Raw genomic sequence first — 27,769 nt, forward strand, 5'->3', positions numbered from 1 at the left:
TTATTCATTCCGTCTTTCCTTCTATTCATTCTTGCTTCTTGATTCTTCCTTCCGAGACCCAGGAACAAAACAATAGTTAACTGAAGAGTACAGCTGCTGGTACAGCTGTTTTCATGACTGGGTTCATATCATAGACTGTAAAAAAATATGGACAAAGCGTTCGCCGGGTCCGATATGGACGTAAGATGAAGCCAGTCAGTCCTTGTATTGTAAATCGCCATCTTTCTAGATCCGTTTGGGCCCAGCTGGCCCATTGGCTGGCCCAGACAACGAGGCGGGACTTCCCCCCTTCTTCTTAGTTGGTTTTTATTTTGACTCGAACGGGGGGTGGCTCCCGATCATAGACTGTAACGGTAGCCATGCCCCACAGAACATACGCGACTTTATGGTCATCTTTTTAATAAATGGGACCATAATTGTCCAAAAAGAATATTATGACATGAGAAATGAGACTTTAAACTAGTGACTGGAAGCAGAAAGTATTCATGACCATGTTTATTAAGGTAATACAGTCTAGGTGAAGTTGGGCCCAAATAGATGGACCTCTATGGGGCGATGGGTTTTTTTGGGCCCAATGACAGCGCCACAACAGGCCATTATATGAACTTTCAGGATGTGCCAATTTCCTTAATAATAAACTTTATTTGTATAGCACATTTCATACATAAATGCAGCTCAAAGTGCTTCACAGGGCAGGACACAGAAATATAAAACAATAAAACACAAGTAGTTAAAATGATAGAACAATGGCAAAGAACAAAATTGAATATAAGAACATAAAATAAATAAAAACAAATAAAAACACCACATGCAGCAACCAGTCAGGGCAGGGTAGGAACGTGCATAGTAAAACTCAACTAAAAAGCAAGAGTGAAGAGGTGAGTCTTGAGTTGAGATTTAAAAATGTCTACAGAGGGTGCGTGTCTGAGCTCGAATGGAAGTTTATTCCAGGCTGTTGGGCCGTAGAAGCAAAAAGCTGCCTCACCATATTTCTTTGTGCACATTCTTTTAGGCACTTCAAGTAGGCCAGCATTGGAGGACCTGAGGGGGCGGTTAGGGACATATCTAGGTAGGCAGTCACGGAGGTACGGAGGTGCGAGACCATTGAGAGCTTTATAGACAAGTAAATTTATTTTAAAATCAATCCTAAAAACAACCGGAAGCCAGTGCAGTGATGCCAAAACTGGAGTAATAATTAGTGGCTTCACAAAATATCTGTCTGACTGCCCCCCTGGTTCATATGCATTATTATCTGTAAAATGCCCTTAGTCAACATTCATCAGAATTCAGAACTACATCAATGGCTGTCTGAGATATTATTAGTAGATTAAGATATTGTGGTCAACAAGATTACATAATTATTAATAAACAGAATTAAGTGTTTTTCCCCCTTCTTTTTAGAGGACAAATTGACAGGAAGGAAAGCTTACAACACTGGAAACAAAAGACCGGCCTTATACTTCAAAGGTGAATACTTAAAAAGACTTAAAAAAGGTCACATGTCCACTTCCTGTCACTTTGAAGTCCTTTTTTCAAACTCATGCGGTCCGTTACTGCTGATGATAGAGGAGAACACAGGAGACTGGAGGAAAGGCAAGAGGAGAGCATAGGAGAGGAGAGTATCGGACATACGAGACCTGAGTATACGTACTAGGTGAGAAGGGTAAGGATATAGGAGAGAGGCAAGTCTGACCTCAAAGTATAACCTGTGTGTGTGTGTGTGTGTGTGTGTGTGTGTGTGTGTGTGTGTGTGTGAAAAGTACAAATATTCAAAGCAGACCAGAGGTAGAAAACTGTCGTACCCTGATGTCATCGCTAGGACACATGCATCAGTAAGCAGGAACTGGGGATGGTAATGAAGGACGCGGAAGTCTGGCGTGGCATTGTGAAATCCGTGATCTCGACCGCGGTCGAATGATGGTGTGTGGTGTGGTGTGGTGTGGTGTGGTGTGGTGTGGTGTGGGGTGGTGTGGTGTGTGTGTGTGTGTGTGTGTGTGTGGAAATAGAAACCCACAAGTAACATCACTTTACAAAAGTTTATAGGAAGCCAGGTTGCTGGCTCCAGTCCCACATATGCATATGAGCAGGACAGTAGTGTACACAACTACACAGACAGTGGTGGCACTGGGCAGGGCAGCTCCCAGGTGCACAATGTGTTGTTAACGTGCTGCTGGTTGTACCCAGTCAACTTTCCCTGGATAAACAGAGGTCTGTGGGTGCCTGTGTGTGGTGTCCACAACATGACATCACCATGTGGGTTAAACACTCTTTACAACAAGGACAACAGAGCGGAAAATACAGACAAAGAGATCAGAGACAAAAACACAAGACCAGAGACAGAGAGAAACAAGGACCACCGAGAGAGACAGACAGACAGACAGAGAGAGAGAGAGAGAAACAAGGACCACCGAGAGAGAGAGACAGACAGACAGACAACACGCTAGGGCATTAACCAAACGTGATTTTTGATAGTCGACTCGACTACCATCAAAATCGATTTATAGTCGATTAGTCGGCGGTAAAATATGATATTTATTCCATCCAATCAAGCATTAAAACATCGTGTTATGAAACAGCCAGCGAGCGAAGCAAAACAGAGCCGATGAATGCACTATCAATGCAGGCCGAGTGGAATAGTACTAAGAGAGTGGCGACACACTTCCTATGGGCTATAGTTCCAAACATTGGAACTATCCCATTGAGATAGAATGAGCACTTCCGCATTCCATTGTTACAGTGGGAGTCAACGCGAGTGTTGCCACTCTTACTAGATTACGCTGAATGCCGCTCTGATTGGCCGAAATTAGCTCAGCTGTTTCAAGTCAAAGTTGCAAGTCCACAATGACTCACGGATGGACGCGTTGTGAGCTTGTAGATCTGCTATTTTTTATGCACAAGACCGTTCTATGGGGCAGCATAGCATGTTACGTTGTTCACAATGTTTGGAGAGTGGAGACTGGAGCAATGAACCATGCAATGTTTTTCATACAACCCTAAATGTTCAACAACAAGTTACAATCACAGTTCCTTTGGTTTTTAGAAGGAGCTACAAGCAAGGAGGAGGTTTGCTAGCTAGCAGGCTGCCAGGCTATGAATCAGAATCAGATGATCAACTACTTAACTCCATCGCAAGTCTTTTGCGGCTACGTATTAGAACTATGATCGCGGCATCGCTGTTTGTTTTTAATAATGCCACACGCGGCACGCAGACTTTTGTTGGATAAGCATGAAGAAACATGAAATCACGGCAAGAGCTACTGTAGTTTGACTGTCACCAAACTGGATACTATTGGGCAGAGCGAGGAGGAACTCCTGCTATACTTTACTGTACCGGACGACGACACTTCTCCAATCTAACTTGTTGAACAAACTACAGTAATAAACTCACCAATAGTAAACGTATTTACACACTGTAGTTGTCCCCATTGATCTTATGAGCCTATGAGGCATATCACATATGCTTTTCCCAAAGAAAAACTGTCTTGACTGCTGCTAGTGCCACCGCCGATACGCCGCCCACCACACCTACACGAGTCAGACGAGTGAGGGTGACGGCAAAACCCACGTACAGTAGGCTTGTATGATATGAAAACAATCAGCCAGGAATGGATTAGTACTGAAGTTGGCGAACTACCAACAAAACAACCGAGCTCACAGCTGCATGCCTGCATGTCTGCTGTAGAAAAGCAAAAAAAAAAAGAAAAGATCATAAAAAATATTAAAAATAATTAAAATTAATATTAGCGAATAATCGGATGTCAATTAACAGTGTCGACTAGTGTTTTGCTAGTCGACTAGTCGACTATTCGATTATTATGTTAATGCCCTACAACACGCCATATGTTCATTGAACTCCAAGAGGGTACAAACTACAAACAGAAGTCGGAACCCAATGGGAGATTATAAAAAATGGATTGTACTGTGCTGTGCACAAACACACACACACAAAGACAGACAGAAACATACACAGTAGTGCGTGCAGACAGTGTGTCTCTCTCCAGACACAACAAACAAGCCCCACCCCCAATCCCCAAGGACCACCGGAATTCTCACCGCCTGACCTTGCCCCCCACACACACACACACACACACACACACACACACACGCTTGTGTGTCTACGTACACACCCCTATCTGCTTACCCCTGCTCCCCAAACCACCCTCCTTCCCGATTCGTTTTCTTGATACTGTATATTAATATTATTTTTGCATTTTGTAATGCTTTATCTTAGCCAGGACAGACAGAAAACTAAGGGCACAGAGAGAGACAGAGACAGAGACAGATAGAGAGACAGAGAGAGATACAGAGACAGAGAGAGAGAGAGAGAGAGAGAGGGGGGCATGGGGTTCGTTTTGGACCCAGGTCCTTATCACATTCACTCCAGCACATGAAGGACTGTGCAACCAAGTGACTGAACCACAAGCCTTCCCTCCTCCTCCTTTCTCTACCTCTGTTTTTCTCTTTCTCTCCTCCCCCCCTTCCCACTCCCTCCCTCGCTCATTCATAAAATGGCTGTTTAACAGGAGATTTATGGATGTTAGGGTTTTTAGGGGAACAGAGAGATGGGGCGTTCCCTCTCCCGGTGTTATTCTATAGAGCACCGAAGTCCTGACGTAACTCGCTCATCCCGACGATTCCCCTGGTTCACGGAAGTAGTTTCTCTATGGAGAATAACATGGGGTGATCTTAATATCGTCTACTATAAGCGTTGTGGTCCAAAAATAAACAAGCTGTCTCGGCGTTATTGTCAGGGAGGTGTCTCTGTATCGTTTGCAACAGTCAGTCACTCATATATGATACAGTCTGCTTCTAGCGAAAATCTAACTAATTCAGCAGCAGTAACATTAGCGTTTTCTCTCAGTCAGTTGATTCTTCATATCCATGTGAGTGAAGCGGCCGGGATGACATGTTTATTTTTCAAACACAGTTCTTATATGAATCAATCTAAAACTCCTCCTATGGTGATTTCAATGCAACTAAACAAATACATGAACCTGGGGACTGACGCCCTCTACTGAAAGTGACGTCAGACTTCGGTGCTCTATAGGCTGGCTATTGTTGCCGACATCACTTCCTCTCAACCTCGCCCCAGCACAGACCTTAAAGGAGTACTTCACTACTACCTATATATGGAGTTCTGTGTCAGGCATGCCCAAATATGGAGGGTTGTGATGTCAGGCATGCCCAAATATGAAGTGTTGTTATGTCAGAACAGGTCAGCTCCATATATGGACCATGGGCACTTGAGAGAGCCCAAGTGACACACATGTGTCGAATTTGAAGTCGGTGGGGCGAACAGTTCTCAAGTTACGTGAATTACAGCCGTACATTAGGGCTTTAAGCAACTAGTCGACTATTCAACTAGTAAATCCACAACTAGTACCACTTGTTGGTACTAGATGATAAGAAAAGAAAATGTCTTGCCTCAAGATCAGCTAGATTATATATTATAGTCACCAATGTACACAGTTATTTTTTTAAAGAATTTTCTTTTTACATAATTGGTAGTAAAAACAACTAGTCGACTAGTAGTCGACTAGTCAACTAGTAAAAATCAAAGTGATAGCCCTACCATACATACGTACAGACAGCCGTATACTGTAGATAGATGGTCACAATTATTAACTTCAATTAGTGAAATATTGGATCATTGTCTCAGGAATGCCCCAGAACTAACTACTGTAAGTCACACCACCAGCTAGTGTGTCCTGCACACAGCATGACACCGCTGACCCGTCTACATACTGAAACTCCTGTTTTAACCACATTAACCATTGATCCTCTCATTTATTTTCTACACCAAATCTCCTCACCGGATATAGCCGAGACATGTCTACTAGACTACTTCATGAATGGAGAGAATAATGATTCCATTCCACACACACAAACACAACAGTCAGTCAGTGAATCAGTGAATCAACGAATGAACCAGTATAGCCAGTGTGGGGGCAGCACAGTGTCAGTGTGTGAGTCCAGAGCAGCATTGTGTTGTGTGTCCAGCCTGTTTGAATAATCTGTCCTTCGTTGAATAACAATGCATTCTAGTCACTCTGTCTAACAACTCTATACCAGAAATCACACAGGCTGGGGCAGGCTATCCAGACGGTGGTGAAATTAGCGATCTGACTTAACTCATTTGACTGCACTGGCGTAAAATGTCATAAAGCTCTGAGGTAAAGAGTGCCAATGACGAAAAATACATTTGTTTTCCGAGGTTTTACACTAGATGGCGCTCTTCACTAACCTATAACGCTTTTTTAACCTAGCTCCTTGCCACTGGCCCTGCACACTTCCACTTGGTTTGAGCATAGATATATAAATATTAGAGACTGCACTGGATGGGAGGGGAATCCCGGTGCAGTCTCTAATATTTATATATCTATGCTCAAACCAAGTGGAAGTGTGTAGGGCGAGTGGCGAGGAGCTAGTTTCAAAAAGGGCCATATATGGAACCAAGGAAGCTTCCTTGTATGGAACCAGGAAATCACATGATCGGCAAAAATCCGCTCCCATTATGGGATTTTAAATGAAGAATTAATTAGAAGGATTGGCACAGCCGTTTGAGGTTTTTTCCCCCCAAAAAAATAGCCAATCTACACGTCCACAATCTACCTCGCAATGCAATGTGTATCTTCACAATATTTATCTGTGAGACCGAGTCAAACTAAATGAAATGCCTACAAATCCAAGTGCTTGTTGTCAGGGTCATGGGTTCCAGTTCAAATAGGATTATTATTATTTTTTTGGGGGGAAGGGGGGGTCGCGGCCTGATGGAACCCTTGGAGTAGAGAAGATCGTATGTGGACTGATTATAAAGAGAGCTACAGTACACTGGGAGAACTGTAGTCAAATTGTTGTCCATTCTTTGGTAATGGTCTGAATCAACATCATCAGATGGTTTGGGTTAGTACTTAGTAGAACACACAGGCAGTATTAATGCCTGTAAGGACAGGGACTACAGCTGGACAAGTTGGGACACGGCGCAAACCTTCTAAAAACAGGATGCATGAGTGAGTACAGAACACTGCTAATGAATGGGGACTTCAACACTTGTGACACGTTACACAGCTGTCACACCTCGTCTGCAGATGTAAATATTTTTGCGTTTCAAATGGAGTCCATGTGGAGTCCTGCATGGGACCTTACATCTTTGTTTTGTTTTTCAAGTGGGTCCCCCCCAGGGGTCCTTGGGGTGGGGTGGGGTACAATGGGTCCCCCCCAGGGGTCCTTGGGGTGGGGTGGGGTATAATGTTATCTCGCACATGGAAATGCATTTTCTCCAGCTATATAAAATAGCTGGAGAGACGGGAGGCCCCTGTCACTAAGCAAACACTCTCTAGCAATGATTGCTATTAGAATATACAACTATTTAAACACTTTTCATAATAATAACAACTTACCCTACCTTTAATCGTGCATCAAGAAAATTCCAATAAATGCACTTACTTTTATTTTAATGATTCATAGAAGAGCATAACCTTTGCATACCTGAAGAGGAACAATGTTGTGGTAATGCAAAGCGACAAAAATAAAATCAACCAGGTGCTCAATGGAGATGCAAAACATAATAATGTAAAGTAGGCTGCTGCTTCAAGGATCAGCAGGACTGGAAAACTAAAGACAGGGCGGTGATCAGAGCACTCAAAAAGTTAACTTTTTCTTTTTTTAATGTTTTATCCCACAATTTTGTAACCCATTTTTTCACCCAGTGTCAATTATCTAATGTAATCCTGGGCGCTACACTACTTAGGGGTTAACTTTTATAAATAAAGTACATCTTTTTTTAACCTTCTGAGTGCTCCTCGGATCGCCGTCTTTAGTAATGTTGTGGTAATATTCGGTAACACAAAGCTTCTGATCATTATCTTGATCAACCTGATCAAGATAACCTAATCAAGGTATGTGTACGAAAAATGTGTTCCTCTTCCCAATAATTACATTTGTTATTTGCAAGTGAAGAAGATGGTGTGCGGAAGTCTTTGTTTAATTAATCCGATTCTGGCTCTGGCCTGGAGTATGGAAGTGGCCAGTACAGTACTTTACTGAGCTGACATACTCGTACAGCTTGACATTCATCTGCCTGACCCAGTACAGTACGTCACCCATTCTTGAGATAAGGGACAAAACTTTTTTCAAACTAGATTTTTTTTTTTTTTAAGATACATTCAAATCAAATAGATGTATTTGTAGACAGAGGTCTCAGCTACCAATCTTGAGAAGGAACAGGTTTTTCGCATAACATTTCTTTCTAAAATGGGACATTTATGCACTTAATACCCGATTCATGTCAACTCCGTCAGACACACTAAAATCCCTTTTAATTGAATTTGATAATTTCAACAATAATATAAAGTCCTCAGTTATCTTATAATGGCTTTCAGTAATCAAGTTAAGTAATACAATTATTTTAATATTGTTTTGTTCCAATATCACACTAGGAGTTGACAAGTTTAACTGATTTAGGTTCTAGACCACCTAGGATCTTGATTCTGGTGACTAATCCCACATTTTCAAGGATGAGGAATACAGTGGTACTATTTAGATTTGCCCTGTGACCATTTTTCAAAATGGCCGCCACCTGCTGTTATTTTACAATAACTCAAGTTCTACACCACCTAGGATCTTGATTCTGGTGACTAATCATACATTTTCAAGGATGTGGGATACATTGGTACTATTTAGATTTGTCCTGTGACCATGGTAGAAATATTTCAAAATGGCCGCCAACTTTCTGTTATTTCCCAATAACTCAAGTTCTACACCACCTAGGATCTTGATTCTGGTGACTAATCATACATTTTCAAGGACGAGGAATACAGTTGTACTATTTAGATTTATCCTGTGACCATGGTAGACATTTTCAAAAATGGTGGACCTGCTATTATTTTACCAATTTACCAATATTATCAGAATAATGTCAAATCTGTGAATACATTTCTTACCAAGAATGTTCTTCACCAATGTGTTTGTAAAGGTGTCTACTAACATATCCCACATTAGTTGCTATTGAAACACCCTAGGGGCATTTTTGACAGCTGCTGAAAGTTGGGTACCATCAACAACCAATATAAGGCTAAATGTTCTAAATTGCTTAAAATGCTGTAAGTAGCATGTGGCATGTCAAACTAGGGTCTTTTCATGATTCTGAATCCATCCCAAGCATTAGGTTTGCACAAAAAACACTACATTGGCTAAACACGGCCATAGCCATCATCACAGATGTGATGAGTTCAGCATATTTGGGCAAGTGGCTATGGCCAAACTAGGGGGTCTATGGCCAAACTAGGGGTCAAACTCCTTGGGCTAAATTCGGTGAGGTGAGCAGTGACCAGTGAGCGAAAGACTGAAGACAGAAGATCTGTCTTCAGGACTATCAGGCAGGATGTGCAGACACTAAAGGCATCAGTGTCTTTCTCTGTGTCCCCAGCATGTCAACCAAAGCAATGTTACCAAATCAAAGGAGCCTTCACCTCAAGTCACCTGGGGCTGGGTGAGCAATCATATCCTGTATCTAGCCTCACAACTAAATACAGACACTTGGCCAGACTGCCGTTTGAAAGGGTCAAACCCCTCATCCTGATTGGGGAAGACCACCCCACCTAATCACACCAACAGAACAAGTGAGGTTGGGGCCTCCAGGTGGGCCAGCAGCCATCTGCACAAGACTGGGCTGGACCCTGCAGGAAAGCAATCTCCAGCCAAGACAATGTAAGTTGACTATAACAGAGCCCCAGAACACAGAGCTCATGAGAAGGATGGAGAAACACTGGCAGGAGGCCACCAAGATACAACGCCCCAGAGACCCAGAGTGTGCCACCGCTGGCAGTAAGGAGATCAACTGCTGCAGCAACGATGCCATGAAAGGCAAGTCTCCACCAAAAAAACCCTGAACCTAATTGGGGTGTCAAGAGACCAAAGTTTCTCTCCCACAGTTCCCTGCAGTGGCCAGTGAAGTCAAACTGTGCATCTGTACCTGAAAGGGACAAGTCAAAGGCCAGAAAGCCCACCTCCTTTTAATGTCCTGTCAGTAGCAACTCAACCTGCACCTGAAGTAATCCCTGACCCCTCCCAGAGAAAGTTCATCCTTGAAAATGTAATGATTAGTCGCCAGAATCAAGATCCTTGGTGGTCTAAAACTTGAGTTATTGATAAAATAACAGCAGGTTGGTGGTCATTTTGAAAAACAATGGCTGCCATGGTCACAGGACAAATGTAAATAGTACCACTGTATTCCTCATCTTTTAAAATGTATGATTAGTCGCCAAAATCAAGATCCTAGGTGGTCTAAAACTTGAGTTATTGTAAAATAAGAGCAGGTGGCGGCCATTTTGAAAAACAATGGCTGCCATGGTCACAGGACAAATCTAAATAGTACCAATGTACCCCACATCCTTGAAAATGTATGATTAGTCACCAGAATCAAGATCCTAGGTGGTGTAGAACTTGAGTTATTGTAAAATAACAGCAGGTGGCGGCCATTTTGAAAGATGGCTGCCATGGTCACAGGGAAAATCTAAATTGTACCACTGCATCCTTCATCCTTGAAAATGTAGTCTTAGTCACCAGAATCAAGATCCTAGGTGGTGTAGAACTTTTGTTATTGTAAAATAACATCAGGTGGCGGACATTTTGTAAAATGGCTGCCATGGTCACCACGAGACAAATCTGTGATGGCCCTATAGCCAAAAATTTTCCTTAAGGCATGCTCTAACTGTGTGCCAAATTAGAATACTTCCCATTATTCAAAAACTATAATTTTATTGTTTTAGGAACACTTTTGTCAACTCCGTCAGATACATGTCAACTCCGTCAGACACAAAACCTGACGGAGTTGACGTCTGACGGAGTTGACAAAATTGCATTTGTTTTCATCTTAACCCTCTGTAGTACAATGTAGCCATTTAGTTTTTTCTTCAGTTGTTAGCTAAACCTAACCCTAAACTAAAATACTAAACATTATTTTGGAATTCTTAACAAAGATCATAATAATGTCCTGACGGAGTTGACATGTAAAAGCTGTGACCACATTGATATCGACATTGTTTGTTTAAAATATCAAACAATGGAATGCTTGTCAGACCAGGTGCTCCACTGTTGCAACAAATATAAACAGGACTTGGAAAAGGAGTCTTCAGGCTAAATCTGTCGACAATAGTTTCTGATTTATTTAAGACTTTTTAAAAACCTGACGGAGTTGACGGAGACGTGGGACACACATTTGATATGAGATATTTATAGGAAAATATCAATTAAAATGAACTGTGTATATTGTTTGCTATGTTGTTGACAATCTACTTTCATTTAGTATGTATATTTATGCGATTGTGACAGTATTAGACACGTTTTTGGCTGTTTGAAATTGTGACCACTTGCTGGGGACAGGCTAAATACAGGCATTTTTGGGTACAGAGCCTGCTTTTAACTAATTCAGATGGAATATGAAAATAATTATAATGAAATGAATGTCATAAGAATACACAACTGTATTACATATAACTTTGCAAGTGCTTTTATTTTTATGAATTAATTTATTTTTAACATAAATAAGGCTCTTATGTGTGGGACATGTTTTTTCCACTTTTGTCCCTCATCTCAAGAATGAGTGACATACATGTGATGTTGAATCACCCTCATCTGGGTAAGCACATACTGATACACTTAATGCCACGGCCATCACCTACTTTAGCAGATAAGACAGTCTATCTGATAAAGGAAAGGCTTATTACCAGCAAAACCACCTATGTTGCTTGGCGCCTGCATAGTCAAATTATCTCAAATTATCTCCCCTCATGACATGACACCGAGAGGTGCCATGTCATGACGGCCTACACTATCATCTGTAGGACCGTTCTGTTGTTGCCATCCCTACATTTGGACAGCAGTGCACCTCTCAGACATGGCTTTCAGCTCAAAGCAGTGAGGACAGACTGAACCTGCCTCCCACACACTGCCATCTTGACAAGCAGCGATCAGGCGGTAAGCAGCCGTACATCGGGACTGTAACAGTCCTGAGTGATTTATTTAACATTACCATCTGTACAGTCTCAGAGTTACAACTGGATAAATCAACACTTGACATTTTATGGGCCAAACCATGTACAATGAAGCCTGAAGGGCCCGAAATTCATTTTTAAATTGGAGGGGAATTCCGCCCTTATATGCTTCAGCTTCACACAGTTATGATACATCTAGAGAAAGGATGGCCCCGTCACCTCCTATACATTTCAATGAAAGTTGAAGTATCGGAAGACGTAATGTACACTATTCCAAAACAGAGCACAAAAATACCAGAGCAGCACAGCACTGAGTATATGGACTGCTCCATGGGAAAACACTATCAGCTATGCCATCACTAAACCATGCCCCACCCTCTCAAAACCTTATCTTTCAGGTCACCTGTCTTGCATACAAAAAGAAGATTCAAATTTCTCTCCCCCCCCGGACATAAACAAACTAACAAAGACAGCAGAGTCGGAAGAAGAATCCTATGAAATGGTTGTACTGGTTCCAGTCTGAAGAATCTGAAAACACTGTATTGTAAGCTCCAAGCTTGTGTGCGTGTGTGTGTGTGTGTGTGTGTGTGTGTGTGTGTGTGTGTGTGCGTGTGTACATGCACATGTCTATAGGTTTATGTGTCCGTACATGTATGCACATGTCTGTCCCCTTTGTATGCGTAGTCTGTGTAAGCATTTAAGTGCGTGCGTGTGTGTGTGTGCGTGCGCGACAACCTGACTAAGTGAGTGAGTTGCTGAATTCCTTTTAAACAGATCAATTAAGTCAGAGAGCACACAGTGTTCTGGGATATGTGGGAGAGGAAGTAAGACAGAGAGAGAGGGAGAGGTTTTAAGCTAGAGGTGCAGCACATGGCCTATAAAACTGGCCCTCCACACACACAAACACACACGCACACAGGAACCCCCCCTTTTTGAAACTAGCTCCTCGCCACTCGCCCTACACACTTCCACTCGGTTTGAGCATAGAAATATAAATAATAGGCCCAGGCCGTAGCGTAACGGTCTGGGCACCGGACTGGTGATCCAGTCGCGGTGTGCCGCGGGTTCGACTCCCGGACCCGACACGGCCTTTACCGCATGTCATCCCCCCATCTCTCTCCCGTTTCCTGTCAGCCTACTTTCTATCCCTTAAAAAATCAATAAAGGCGTAAGCCACAAAAAAAAAAAAAAAAAAAAAAAAGAAATATAAATAATAGAGACTGCACCCCCCCCCCCCCCATGCACCAATGCACTCATTGTCGTCTGACCACAGTTCCCTGGTCTCCCTCTCTATCTCATTGGCTACTCTCGTGGTCTCCCTCTCTATCTCATTGGCTATAACTAGTCACATCAAGACGGGGTGAAGAGAAAACACCTAGCCCGGGTGGCAGGCGTCTCTTCCGGGATTTTAAACAGCTGCCGGGATTTTAAGCAGCGATATTAAACAGCTGCACGGCTTCAACTTGGAGCGTGGGCAAAGCGTGTCCGGTTTTCCCCTTATAAGGGGGATAAGACTTAAAGCTGCTTGACACGACTGTCTGGTTACACTCCACGTCTCAACGGTTACTCGCCTGGTATCCTCATTGGCAACTCCCCTAGTCCCTCTCTCATTGTCTCCACCAGGCCAAATAAAAGGCATGGGGAAAGAGTATGTTTTGCACTCCATTCGTGTGTGCTTGTGTGTGTCCATCCGTCTGTCTGTGTACAGCTAATCTCCAGCACTATAGAGCGCCCCCGCCTAGAGTTCTCATCGGGCCTGAAAATTAAGGCCCGGCCCTAACTGTGCCCTAACTGATCAGGCCCTAGGCCCGGCCCGGCCCGACTAATTAGCATAGATTTTAGGCCCGACCCGGCCCTAAAATGTCGGGTCGGGTCGGGCCTGGTCGGGTTTGTGCAGAATTTGAGAACTCTACACAGAGTAAAAGTGAAACGCCAGTCAGCACCATCTTCATAATAGATAAATACACAAACAGACAGAACAGAACTATTATTTTTATTATTCTAAACAAATTCAATATATATATATTTTTTTTCATGGAGCCCCAGGCCCGGCCCGGCCCTACTGATTAGCATACATTTTAGGCCCGGCCCGGCCCTAAAATGTCGGGTCGGGCCTGGTCGGGTTTGGGCAGAGTTTGAGAACTCTACCCCCGCCCCCTCGAGAGACCCGGAAAAGAAATCTCCGTTCATTTTCCTCATAGACTTTTCAGAAAGTATTTATTTAAAGACGTTTACGCCGCGGACAAAGCCAACTCTTGTCGTGACAAATCATAACAAACAAACACAATCTTTCGGGGCAAACAAAGAATTAGAAAGTAGAAAAGCAGGTTACACTTTTTTTTGTTGTTTTTCTTCTTTGTAATCATTTGTTTGGTCCAAAGTATTGGTCACGACAAGAGTTGGCTTCGTAAGACGCTTAAAAGGTCTTTAAATAAATACGTTTTGAAATGTCTATGGGTAAATGGTAAATGGTGCATTTATATAGCGCCTTTATCCAAGGCGCTTTACAGAGATTGTGCATTACATTCACCCATTCATACACCGATGGCAGCGGAAACCATGCAAGGCACCAACTAGCACATCGGGAGCAATTAGGGGTTCAGTGTCTTGCTCAAGGACACTTCGACAGTAACTCTGGGGGAGCCCGGGTTCGAACTGGCAACCTCGAACTGGCAACCTCGAACTGGCAACCTTACGGTTACCATCCAGGCACTCTACCCCTGAGCCACCGCCGCCCCGTGGGAAAATGCATTGAGATTAATTTCCTGGGCCTGGCGACGTCATGAAAGGGGGCGGGACTGCGACGCTCTATTGGCCCGACCGATGCCAAACTGCACACACGCTCCCTGGTTGCCAACGACGAATCTCTGCCCCAATTTTTCCACAATCTAATCTTTGATTAGAATTAATTTGGAATCATTGATTTAGATTCAGAGTTATTAGCGTCAGAACCCTTTTGATGATGCACAAACCGGAAATGACGTTGAAAGTTGCCCAATAGACGCTCCTAGACTGTAGTGTATCGCTCGTTGATATCAAACAATTAATTCTCCGTCTTTGTCCAATCTCCCCCTCTGGCCAATCTCCGTCCTGGGCACATAACTTAATTAATTAAAAAGGATGGAGATCTCCGTTATGGGCAATAAAGGTGTGGTAGACAGTTGGATGATTCTACCAGCATCATCAACAACCCCCCCCCACCCATCATCGGACAGACAGACAAACAAACATGTCCAAATCACCTTCAGACTAATACCTCCATTAGCGTACTTTACGCCTCAAGCTGCATTCACCTACTTAGCACCTTAACCACGACCTCAGACAACCCGCCTCGCTCCCCTTCTCTGCACTCTCCATCCCCCTCTGGCCTTGTTGTTTTCCTCTCTCACCCAAGCTGACCTCTCCCCCCCCCCCCCCCCACCCCCCCCCCCCCCCTCTCTCTCTCATCCCATTATCCCTCCGTCGCTGTACGGCCACACGTTCACCTCCTTGTGTCAGAGGAGGCGTGGCCTTCTGGTTAAGGCTCTTAGTGGTTGCATAACAACGCGTAGCACTTGTTTGGCAGCACCATCAGTGTTTTTATTAAATAGTAATTCATAGTAATATGATTCATATGTATTGTCAGATATTTAGCCACTTGAATAGTTCACCCAACTAAAATACTTATTTTCAATCAATCGATTTGTTTTTGGGATGTCACATTCCTAATCCATTCATTTGATGAGTCTCAAAGAGTCTCCTACCGACCTATGTGTGACCTGGTCGTCAATTGTTTTCACTCAGGAATGCGACAAAAACTAAGGAATCTCCATAAATTCTAAGCTTTATGGGGTATGTAATTGATATTAGAAAATACAAAATACCCAATTTTAGCAGTGAACTACTCCTTTTAACCCTCGATACTTTGTAAAACTGACCGGCCCTATACTTGGTCTGATCTTTTTTCCCTCTCAGCTACAAGCCAACAATCTGTCTCTCTGTGAGCTTGTAGATTGGCTATTTTCGGCGAATGTTCCTACCCTAGCACAATGAGCAAACAGGTGAATGTTCCTACCCTAGCACAATGAGCAAACAGGTGGATTTACATTTTCCTCTCTATCGCCCGTCAGTCTCCATCTCCTTTCTGTTTTCCTGTCCATCTCGTTATAACCCGAGGCTGGATAACAAGATAAGAAACTAATTGAGAAACTCTCCGTCTGACTTGGTATGTTAGCTATGCTTCGGTTCTGTTAGGTCACAACACACACCTCATACCAGGTGTCAAGAAAGCTCTGTTGGATTTGAAACCCAGTAAGTGATCCTCATTCCCTAAAGAGTGCAGTTCCCATTAATGGCCCAGCAGATGTCGCTATTCGTTCCCCCTCCTGCTGGCTGAAGAAGCATTTACACTCCATTCAAGATGTTTTGGACAGACTTTATACTTCATTGCATTACCTTAGTAAATAAACATTTTAATCAATATACTTTGTTTTCTGGCTTCTACTTTGTTTTTTGGGTCCTGAAGTTCAAAGATGGCAAAGAAACGGGTGACGTCGCTGTTCCGTATATTTTTTTCACAGTCTATGATTTACACACATTTTCCTCCTCTCTCTCATCAGTCTCCTTTCTGTTTTCCTGTCCATCTTGTTATGGCCCGAAGCTGAATGTGTGTCTATCTGACTAATTGAAAACTCTCTGTCTGACTTGGTATGTTAGCTATGCTTCATGACGGTTAGGTGTCACAACACATCGCTCTCACATTTTTTTCCTCATTTCTCGTAATGCTCTCTCTACCTCTCCTCCAGATGTCAACTACATTTTTCCTTTGTCTTTTTCAATAAACAGACATGACAAGACAGAGAGACAAATGGACAGGCAGGTGGAGTAACTCTGGACAAAGAGACAAAAAAATTGTGTATCCCTTCACTGTTTACAGCAAATGACCTCGGTACATAGAAATAGTGTACACACGAACAGAGTGACCATCTTTAATTAAGTAATATTCTTTATTATATAATATATAATTAAATATTCAATAATTAAATTGAATAGATGTATACCAAGTGATTGCAAAACATTGAAAGCTAACCTTTCCTACATGCATGTACAACTGTCTGACAGAAAATGAACAATCTTTATAGTTTCCTAAGATAGATAAGTTGCAATGTAAAACATAATTGCCATTATCTCAAATAATTGTGACAGGCGTAGATAGACAGGCAGACAAGAGATACAGGCAGACAGAAATACAGGCAGGTAGTCAGACAGGCAGCCAGAGATACAGGCAGACAGAAATACAGGCAGACAGAAATACAGGCAGGCAGTCAGACAGGCAGGCAGAGATACAGGCAGCCAGAAATACAGGCAGTCAGACAGACAGGCAGGCAGAGATACAGGCAGACAGAAATACAGGCAGACAGAAATACACGCAGCCAGAAATACAGGCAGCCAGAAATACAGGCAGCCAGAAATACAGGCAGGCAGGCAGACAGAAATAAAGGCAGCCAGAGATACAGGCAGGCAGTCAGACAGACAACCTTCATCTACATCCTGTCCTCAGGGCTATGATGACTCCTCTACCAGTTCAGACACATACCTGAAACTCTGTTACCGTAACAACACGGGTCCCCTGACACACACACACACACACACACACACACACACACACACACACACACACACACACACACACACACACACACACACACACACACACACACACACACACACACACACACACACACACACACCTATCCTTCCTGCTGAGTCTTCTCTCTCCATCTCCATTCTCACTACGTACGTCTGTCTCTATGTAAACATACACATAACCCCACACCCACCCCCAACACACACACATGCATAAATACTCTATCTCCTTGCATCCTCTACTCAGTCTGGACTGCACATAAATAAGCACATGGGCTTTTTCAAGGCTGGTTTGTGCGTACGTGCGTGAGTGCGATAGACAGTAACATCGTCATCAAAGCAGAAGGCATATATTAACAGACAAGGGATGAATGGGCATTTGATGATTTCAAACATGAATCTTGCCAATTTCATTCCATCTTCCTGGACTTCCGGCATTAAAGGCATTGGCTAGACTAGAAGCTCGACTGGTCTCACTCTAGCGAAAAAGGGGGAAAAAAGACAGTAGTATCCGTACTGTACCGTACTACTCGTACTGCACTGCACTATGCGTACTGTAATGTACTACTCGTACTGTACATTACAGTGCTGTACTGCTCTAGTCTGTAGTGTTCATGCTGTGCTATGTAATTTGCTTGCAAGCAGTATGATGGCATTATGGTCCGTCAGAAATATCGCTCGGGTCCCACCACCCCGAGATCGACCAGTCTTTCTCAACAAATTTTCATGAATCACGGGTGCCCCATTTGGTTTAAAAACTGCGATTTTCGCCGAAAAGCTACACGTTTGCATGTGAATACAGAGGAAGATTTGTGGAAAGTGTGGATAAATTTGGAGCATGCGTGTGCGAGGAGACGCCGGTGTAACGCTCCTCTGAACTCCAAAGCGAGCTGTTGTCAATTAAGTAGCAGGATTCTGTTCAGGATGTCTGTGGTAATTGGAAGTCACCATATATGGTGAAGGTGATGATTCCTGTGCCCGTGATCTGTACCCTGAAACACTTTGAGTTTCACAAGTTTGTGCATCTACTATCGTTTGTGTTCAAGAATTTCTTGTTAAATGTGAACGCAAATAAAGATGTGTGTCTTTGTGTGTGTGTGTGTGTGTGTGTGTGTGTGTGTGTGTGTGTGTGTGTGTGTGTGTGTGTGTGTGTCCTTGCTGCTGACAGTGCTTGTTAGTGTTTTCTGTCTTGTGACTCCAGCTGAACTGGCCTTGCTTTGCACACACAAAGACAAATATACACGCAAAACCATAAACGCACAGATGCACACACACAATAGAACACTACTTTATGATATATGTATAAATAATATCTGTATATTTTCACAGCTACAAAGGCATGAACGAAAGAAAGATTCATGTATCGTCCACAGAGAAATAATCTATTATTAACCCATTAAAACCATAAAGTAATTTTAGATTTTAGTAATGGATATTCAAAAATAGCAGCTTTTTAAAAACCGAAATACTTTCAACACAATTCTTCTCTTCCGAGGGTCTCTGGCGCAGAACATTTTCAGATGTGGTCCGATTGGGGGTCCTTGGCACGAAAAGATTTGAGAACCACTGATTTAGAAGGCATTTCTGGAATCAGCCTCAGGTCTTACTCTTAATGGGTTAAAGTAGTGAAGGCAAGAACGAGGCCAGGCAGAGATGTAGGTGACACGAGCAAGAGGCGTGCGTGCGTGCGTACAACACACACACACATGAGATCGTCCAACCCGAAGGGTTAATGCAGCCAGTGCCCACATGTCTAACAACCATGAATGCTGGGCGGTAATTTGTTCATCTCATAGCCTTATTTATTCATGAAGACAAAAAGAAATTTGTATGAATGTGACCAACACATTTCATGAATAGTTTAACATTACTGTTAACGAGGAACTGAGAAAATGAAATTAGCTTTTCCAACAGTGTGAGGAGGGAGTTTTCTGAGAAGACAGCAGCTGCTGCTGCTGGCCCTCTCGCCCTGGTTGGTAGCCACTCTGTGAACCGTAGAAGGTCACCATTACAGTGTTTTGGTTCCTTTGCAGACAGATAAGCTCCAGTTTCTCCTTCAGAAGTGAATTTTTATGGTTACTGTCTGTCTGCAGCACCCAAGGTCATTTACAGTATAGCGACAGCTCAGTGTACGTACGGAGGAGTTGACCAATGAGGTTTGAGTCAATGTGCAGACGGGGTGGATGGTTCTGCCAAGAAATCAGTCATGACAGTCATGACACTTCACCCCTGTGAAGTGAGCAGTGCAATGTTGCACAACATTGCACTGCTCACTTCACAGGGGTGTGATTTTTATTATTATTACAGTATTAGTTTTTTTCTTATGAAAGCAGAGAGTCTTCTGTTTCATATGGTATATAGTATGTACATGTCGCTATAGGCCTTATTTTGTGAATAATAGTTCTTCAGGTCCATGCATTCTCTGAAATCCTCTCTGGTGGGCGCAAGCTGCATTCAATAGCCAATTACTGACAAACTATACATGGGATCAATGTGTATTTGTTTTCCTCCTAAAAGTAGACATTCAGGGCTTTCATTCAGTGTGTAGTATGTATATGATATTATTTGTGTTCATTTTTATATCTGTCTGTCAATGTCTGTCAACTTCAACCTTCCATATCTCGTTTTTTCAAGCGAGCAGCGTGCAGCCAAAAGCAGGTGTTAGAAAAAGGTCAATATCTCCAGAATGGATTGAAGTGGACAAGTTTGGCTTTCTTTTGATTTATGCAGTGTGATTCTCGCTATAAGAGGCCCCTCGCTGTGGGCCCCTAAAAAGTTCAAAAGTCCAATGTTAATCGCTTAGCACCACCAATCCTGAGAAAATTGAAACCTGTAGCAATCAATGTGAATGTGTTCTTACCTTTCTGACAGTGGCTGGAGGACCAGCAGCGGTAGCTGTAGTTGTCGTTGAACACGGTCCGTTTGCACTGGGGGTTGTTCTCCATGATGCCGGGGCACACGTCGCCGCACTCCTTCGACTGCTTGTTCCCCGCGATGAAGTTGTTGAACTCGGCGTCGGCGATCAGCGACCAGTCCACTGAGTCCAAGTAGCACAGCTCGGGGTTCTTCTCGATGCGGATGGCCCCGCGCGTCACATTCCTCAGGCTGTACAGGCCGATGTCCTTGAGGCTGGTCATCTCGAAGATCACCAGGGCGTAGTTGTAGAAGAGGTTGCGCCCGCGGATCACCGTCAGGTTGGGGAACAGCGTGCTCAGGCTGTCCAGGCCCGACACGCGGAACAGCAGCAGGTAGTCGGTGATGACGGTGAGCTTGGGGAAGCTGAGGGAGCGGAAGGCGTCGTGGTTGGCATTGGCGTTGCGGTCACCGATCAGCAGGATCTGCAGGTAGCCCTCCACCACCGTGCAGTTCTCCAGCCGCCGGAACTCACTCAGGTCGTTGCCGATGTCGATGCTCGGCCCGCAGACTGGGGAGGGAGAGGTTAAGAGGTTAGAGCAGGGGTCTTCAACAGAGGGTCAGGTACCCCTACAGGGTCCTCAGTTACTACAGGGGAGCCACCAAATCGTTGTGTGATAGGAACCTTTAAACCCTAGCTTCCCTATGCCGAGGGGGACATTAGCCGAAAATAGCCGATCTACAAGCTTACGCTGTGACTCTGCGAGGCGTTGTGAGCTTGTAGATTCGGCAAAGAGGTTCAGTTTGATTAGTCTGTCTGAAAATGCTATATGTCTTTACTTTCCTTTTTATCCACCAGTCTCACCAAGTCCTGCTCATGTGTCTAACAGTGAACTGAAATGTCTACAAGAAACATGACATTATGCAGATATGACCAATATTGAGATTTTGTCTCACATCAATGTGAAATTGTGCATTCTTTCACTGTACAAACTTGCCCGGCTAGTGATACTAGTTAAATAAAACTAAAACTAAAATTAAAAAAGAGATGGTACACAATGGTAACAACGAATGGTAACAAAAAACAATAACTGAAAACCTCCCAAGATGGTGCCACCGGCGAGGATGGGCGGTCACTCCTCCTAAATATCAAAAACCATGCTATTAAATGATCCATTATGAAAATATCTGTCAATATTTAAACACTTGACTTGTGATACTTTGACACTACTGACAAGTCTGTTTGCACTCCCACATCATTTCTCATTAACCCCAAAACAACAAGGCACTCAATGCCATAAAAACCCACTAATACAAATACCAATGATACAGCTATTTTGGGACGCCGTGTTTACTCTGGATGTCCATATTGGTCCATAATGATTATACATTTGACCCAAGGTTATCTGACAATGTTGACGCAAGCCGTTTACACTGCAATTGTCAACTAGTCCACTGATTGACAAGCTAGACAAGGTGTGACAGGGTAAATAGTGGACTGGAGTAGGTAGGTAAACACTGGCATACAGATTGCTCTTGGACCAGTTCAAAGTGCAACAGGTCCTTTTGAGGAAGCAATCAGATTGGTTGAAACAGCCATCTAGCTGTGCTTAAACAAGCATGATGGAACACCTAATCAAAACATAAAAATCAGCTGTACCGAGTCACGCTGCTCTCCCAGAGGGGTGGCTAGACTAGCGATCTTCTTTGTATATTTTTGGTCGTAGTGGCTACATGTCTTTAAAAATCACACCTGTGTGAACCGAGTGGTGCAACTCTGTGTGGGGGCCCAGGGTGACGGTCCGGTTCCAGCGAGCCGCGACCAACAGTCGAGAAATGACAGTTACTGTGTGGGGGAATTAGCAGACACCACACACTCTCTCTCTCTCTCATGCACACTCCACATTGTAATTAGCAGGCAACAGTGCAACACAATCTCCCTCTGTTTCTAGCACAACAGCGCCACTTTTGCTCCTACTTGTACCCTAAACATACATAGGGATGGACGGACATAGGGACATTGCTGTTCCTTGGAGTGGTTGCACCACTCAAAATTTTTGATTTATCGAGTTGTAATGAAATTGAGTTGACGTGTTTTCTTTTAAATAAGGGTAACTGTTGTATAATCGCAATATTACACTCAAGGATGTGTGTTACTGTCATTAATGGCACTTCTGTGCTGCCTACGGAACTCGCCCATTGGTGCTCAGCAGGTTGCATGCCAATCTGTTCTTTATATTTGGACGGTGATCTTTTGCGAATTTGGAAAGATTCTGCCCAAGGGTGGCTGCCAGAGGAAAGGCCATGGGGACGGGATTTGATAAAATGACGGGGATGAAAACTGTCAGAATATAATCCCAAGTGAAGAATGGTACATGAATGTGTGCTTGGCAAACACCATGCCCTGGATCAGTGCGAGGTTGGAGATCCTGTAGGTTGCTGAATACACCTTTTGTATGTAAACACAAAGACACCTATGACATGTCATGATGAAGGATTACAAATTCACCATTCAAGGTTTGTACAATAAAAGGTGCAAGTTCAAGCTTGTTTCATGGTAAAATCCAGTGTTTTTCCAGCACCTCTGTTCTACAACAAAGTGATAAAGGACTATTGTATAGTCTCTGTTGGGTGGAACTGGAAATGTCATGTCCAAAACTAGTACTTTTAAGGATTCAAATTCAAAAATAGAAAAAGGTAGCAGATCTACAAGCTCAAAACACAATGCTTTGTACCGTGTTTCGAGCTTGTGAATCTGGTACTTTTTTGTGGGCAACTGGTGGCCACATGCGGTCCACACCTTCACCTAATGCGGAATAATAATGATATTATTGTGTTCAACTGTCTATCAGTACAGGGGTTCTGAAAGTTTTTGGCTGGGGACCTCCGGAAATGCTTTGGCCATGTCTCGTGACCCCCGCTTCGCCCGCCTCCCCACCACCAATACAAACTGACTGCAAAAATAACCTTAATAATAAAGATATATCATAAATGAATACTGAAACCAGGGCTTTTTTTTTTTTTTTACCACCGTCCCGGAACCGTCCCAAAATACAATTTGAACCGTCCGGAAGTAAATGTATACCGTCCCGGGAAAAAAAAAAGTACAAAAAAAGCACCACTCAAATTGTGAAATGAATAACTGTATTCCTATTGTAATAGAAATACAATTAAGCCAAACAAATAATGTACTGCATGTATTGAATACATACATGCAGTACATTATTTGTTTGGGGTCATGTTTATTTTCAGTCAAAATGCTCCCAGATGAAAAATAGGGCTTGGTTAAAAATGTTAATCAAATTAATCAGAGGCTTTGTAATTAATTAATCTAAATTAATCACATTTTAATTGCATATCAATATTCGACCTGAGAACAGCGATATTTATTTTCAAATGGATTGTTATTTTGGTGTACCAGTGAATCAATGAATAGTGACTACAGTAGCTTATAAAACGTTGGTGTAGGCTACTTGATCAAGACCAACAGACTACCAATGCAGGTAGTCTATGAATACTCAAATGTCTATTACATGATGGGTGGCATGAGAAAACAAATAAAAACTACTTTATTAGGGGGAATACTAAGATGAAGGAATCAATAAATCAACAATAAAAACTGTGGAATGAGAACGTTTTGGGGTGTGCATTCCAGTGTTGGGGCAGCATTTCCAGAACAATCTGAGCATTAGAAAACATCTGTTGCTTCAGAGGATATATACCAACATATTATTTAATGTCGATGCCAGCTAGCAAGCCTAGCATGGAAGCTAACGTTAAACGTTTTTGTAGTGTAGCCCCATGTCCCTATGGAACCTTTCTGTAGCACACAACCATGGTTTTATCCATGCTTCCAACCGATCTAAATCTAAATCTAAATGTCCCATCCACGGGGCAAAAGCAATATAATTCCTAGGATTCCTTTGGGTGAATGATGGTGTGTGCGTTCGTTGTTGTCAACTGTCTGACTGACGGCGCTAGCAGCGCTGCTGGTCTCATGCTGCTCATCGCTGCACACAAAATGCGCATTTTCAGTGTAAAAACTCCTCTCGTCCCGAAACCGTCCCGAATGAGATAAATTTAAGTCCCAAATAGATATTTTACTGTCCCCGGGACGTCGGGACGCCGTTAATCTCGAGCCCTGACTGAAACCAGATATAATCATTAAGGAAAGTTTGTGTATGGACCACATACTAATTTCCATTTTCCAGCCATTCAAGCCATCCTGTATTAGTAGTAAATTAAATTAAATTAAATAATATTTTTTTATGTCCAATGTATTTGTATTTTGTATTAATGTATTTTATGTTCATAAAGTTAACATAAGTATAATTAAAATAATTTGAAATGAAATTAAATGAAATTAAAATAGCACAAAAGAATTCCGGATTTCAATTCATTTGTAGCAAATATTGGCCCTCTCTCTGGAGTGAGTGTGGAAATATATCAAAGTTGCCCACCCTGAAGTAGGGTATTAATTTACGAAAACAAAAGAATATGGAGATAAGATGTTTCTGGCCGACAGCAACGATATGCAAGGCATAAATACCATCCAATTTACTCAATGGAAAAACCAAGGGGTGTAAACAAGTTGTCCTAATAGAAATTCAATCATTTGTGTAAAAATAATCATTGTGTGTGAGAGAGTAAATGTTGTGTGCGTGCGTGGTCGTCATAGGGCCTTACACATACGTAGGGGTGTGTGTGTGTGTGTGTGTGTATCATACCAGACAAACGGGTGATAATTGTGTGTTAGTGGCAGACACGCCAAGTAACACATACTTCTCATTGCCTGCTGTCAGCAGCACTGACTGACTGTAGAACTATGAAACAAATGCTCTCGTTAAGTATAGTATAGTATAGTATATATAGTATAGTATAGTATACAAACAAATCAGACAGCTCCATATATGGACCTCGGCGACATAGATGTAAGATCCGCGAGGCAGACCGAACTCAAACCTCTAGTGACATAAAAAAGAAAAATCACACCTGTGTGAACTGAGCGGTGCAACTATACTTTTATTGTGATAGTTACTGTACTCTGTAATGAATTACATTTTTATAGCGCTTTTCCAAGTGATCAAAGCGCTTTCGATACATTGGGAGGTGAAGCAGCAAAAGTAGATGTCAGCTTCCTCACTTCCCACATTCACGCACCAATGGTGGCAAGTAAGGTTGGGCGATATGCCAATTTTTTTCAACCGCCCATCGTCTGACAAATATTCGCCGATTAACGATGTATTCGTGTCATAAAAGTAAAGTGAGAACAGCTCACTGCAGGTCGCAAAAAAGCCAGATCTACAAGCTCTCAAGGCGCCGCGTCCTGCCTGTTTTTGCAGCTCCGTTCGCTAGGCGTTGAGAGCTTGTAGATCAGTCTGTTTCTGCAGACTGCAGCGCAGCTGCGCAGCCAGGGTAACTTGCTCCCTTGCTACCCCGCAACGGCGGTCAGTCGGAGGCTCGGAGAGGAGCAGCGGAGCCCACAAGCTGCTGCGGCCTGGCTGCTGCTGATCTACAAGCTCTCAAGGCATCGCGTCCTGCCTGTTTTTGCAGTGCCGTTCGCTACGCGTTGAGAGCTTGTAGATCTGTCTATTCTTGCAGCGTTGTCAATAAAAAATAACTTAGATTACAGGCGGATATGAAGTTCAATCAGTGGGTTGCAGCACCAGTAGGGGCTACACGCTAAGCTAACTTTAAGCTAACTTATGATCCCCGAGCCTATACACTAGTAGACAGTTTTTTTATTCATTTTTATATCATTGGACGACCTGCTCTACCTCCTGAGCCACAGCAGTCCTCTGTACTGTAATCTACAGTCCAGTTTTATAGTTAGTTATACTTTTGTTATAGTTGTAACTTGTGGTGCTCAGTGAGTGGCCCTTTGGCCTGCTCAACAGTGCCACTTTAGGTCACCCAGCAGTATTGTAGCTGTTCATACCCCAAACGGACAGACATAGGGACACACACGGCCAGTCATTGGAGCAGTGCGCAAAACTGTGCACCGCTTAAAAAAAAGCACAAATACTCAACTAACAAAAACCTATGGTCAGTCCTACATACAAAATATTTGTTAATATTTATTAGCTATATTTTAAGCAGCTGGTGCAGTGTGCAATGTTTTGTCTTCATATTTGTCTTATATTTTCATGGTTCATGTAGGGCAGCTGGCAAAAGCACCCGACAGTGACATCATCATCATAATGACAATAGTCTCAGTACTCCATGAAGCGCCGCAGCTGAAATAACATGTTATATCAGAGCCTGAAGACACACCCTGACTGAGCCATCACTCTTACAGGTGTAGTGATAAACTAAACAGGAGGTAACAGAATGGCTTTGTCCCAGCAAGTATGGAATAATTCTCCTAGTACTCTTACTCTTAGTACTCAAATCCACACATTTCATATCATTGCCGTCAGGCAGAAACCTCTTATCTCCTCCGTATTCTAACTTACTAGCCCTACTTGATCATACTACACAGTATCACACAAAAGCATCTAAAGAAGTAGCAGATCCGAAACGTGGCGCAAAATGCAGCGTTTCGAGCTTGTAGATCTGCTACTTTTGATGCTCTTAATTTTGAATGCTGAAAAGTAACAGTTCTGGACATAATGAGGTTTCTACCCGACGATATTCATAGAAACTCTGAACAATGCTGAAGGTCAAGCAATTGGGTACTGGGTCTTTTCATTGAATTAATTTGATTAATTTATGTGGCTATGAAATGGAAACCCTAGACATGGCCTGTGACCTCGTTACAACAACACACAGCCCCCACTGTTGCTGAGTGAGAGAGACATGCCGTTTAGGGACCTTCTCCCTCTCAGTTCTTTGCCACGATGTCTTCTTTTTTCTCTCTCAACAACCTCAATACAAGAATGAAAGTCAACCGAGCATAGATATGCTGTTTTCTAGCAACGCCCTGCTTCAGTTCACGCTCTTAACAGTTGTGTTACACACATTCTGACATCTGAGAGAGATGCCCAAATTGCCCAATGTTGACCACAGCCTTCTGCTGCAGGCCACTGGGGGCTGCCCCAGAGAAAGCCACCCTACAGTCTTCTACAGTCTACAGTTGGTGACTGACTGAGCAGAGCAGCTCCAACAGAGCGGTTGAGTGCCTTGCTCAGTGGCCTGATGCGAGTGCCTGGCTCATTCCCACCTCACATCAGATTTTCTCAGCCATTACTGCTAACTGACAAAAATCCCCCTCTTAATTCAAGGTTAGATGTTAACAAACGAGAAAAGAAATTGAAGATAAACACTGCGGCTCCACCCAGAATGCAACTCTTTCGTGA

At 43.0% G+C, this 27,769-nt stretch overlaps 1 protein-coding gene across 1 annotated transcript in view; it reads right to left on the reverse strand.

Annotated features, from left to right (window-relative positions):
* The window catches only part of LOC310879503 (insulin-like growth factor 1 receptor), an 89,280-nt gene that overhangs the window by 49,658 nt on the left and 11,853 nt on the right, over positions 1–27,769 (reverse strand). Inside the window, exon 2 of the mRNA XM_083794240.1 lies at positions 20,479–21,042. Coding sequence (XP_083650366.1) covers positions 20,479–21,042 — 564 coding nt within the window. The remainder of the gene's footprint in view (positions 1–20,478; positions 21,043–27,769) is intronic.

This window comes from Protomyctophum parallelum (genome assembly GCF_964188405.1).
Source record: "Protomyctophum parallelum genome assembly, chromosome: 2".
Lineage (NCBI taxonomy): Eukaryota > Metazoa > Chordata > Actinopteri > Myctophiformes > Myctophidae > Protomyctophum > Protomyctophum parallelum.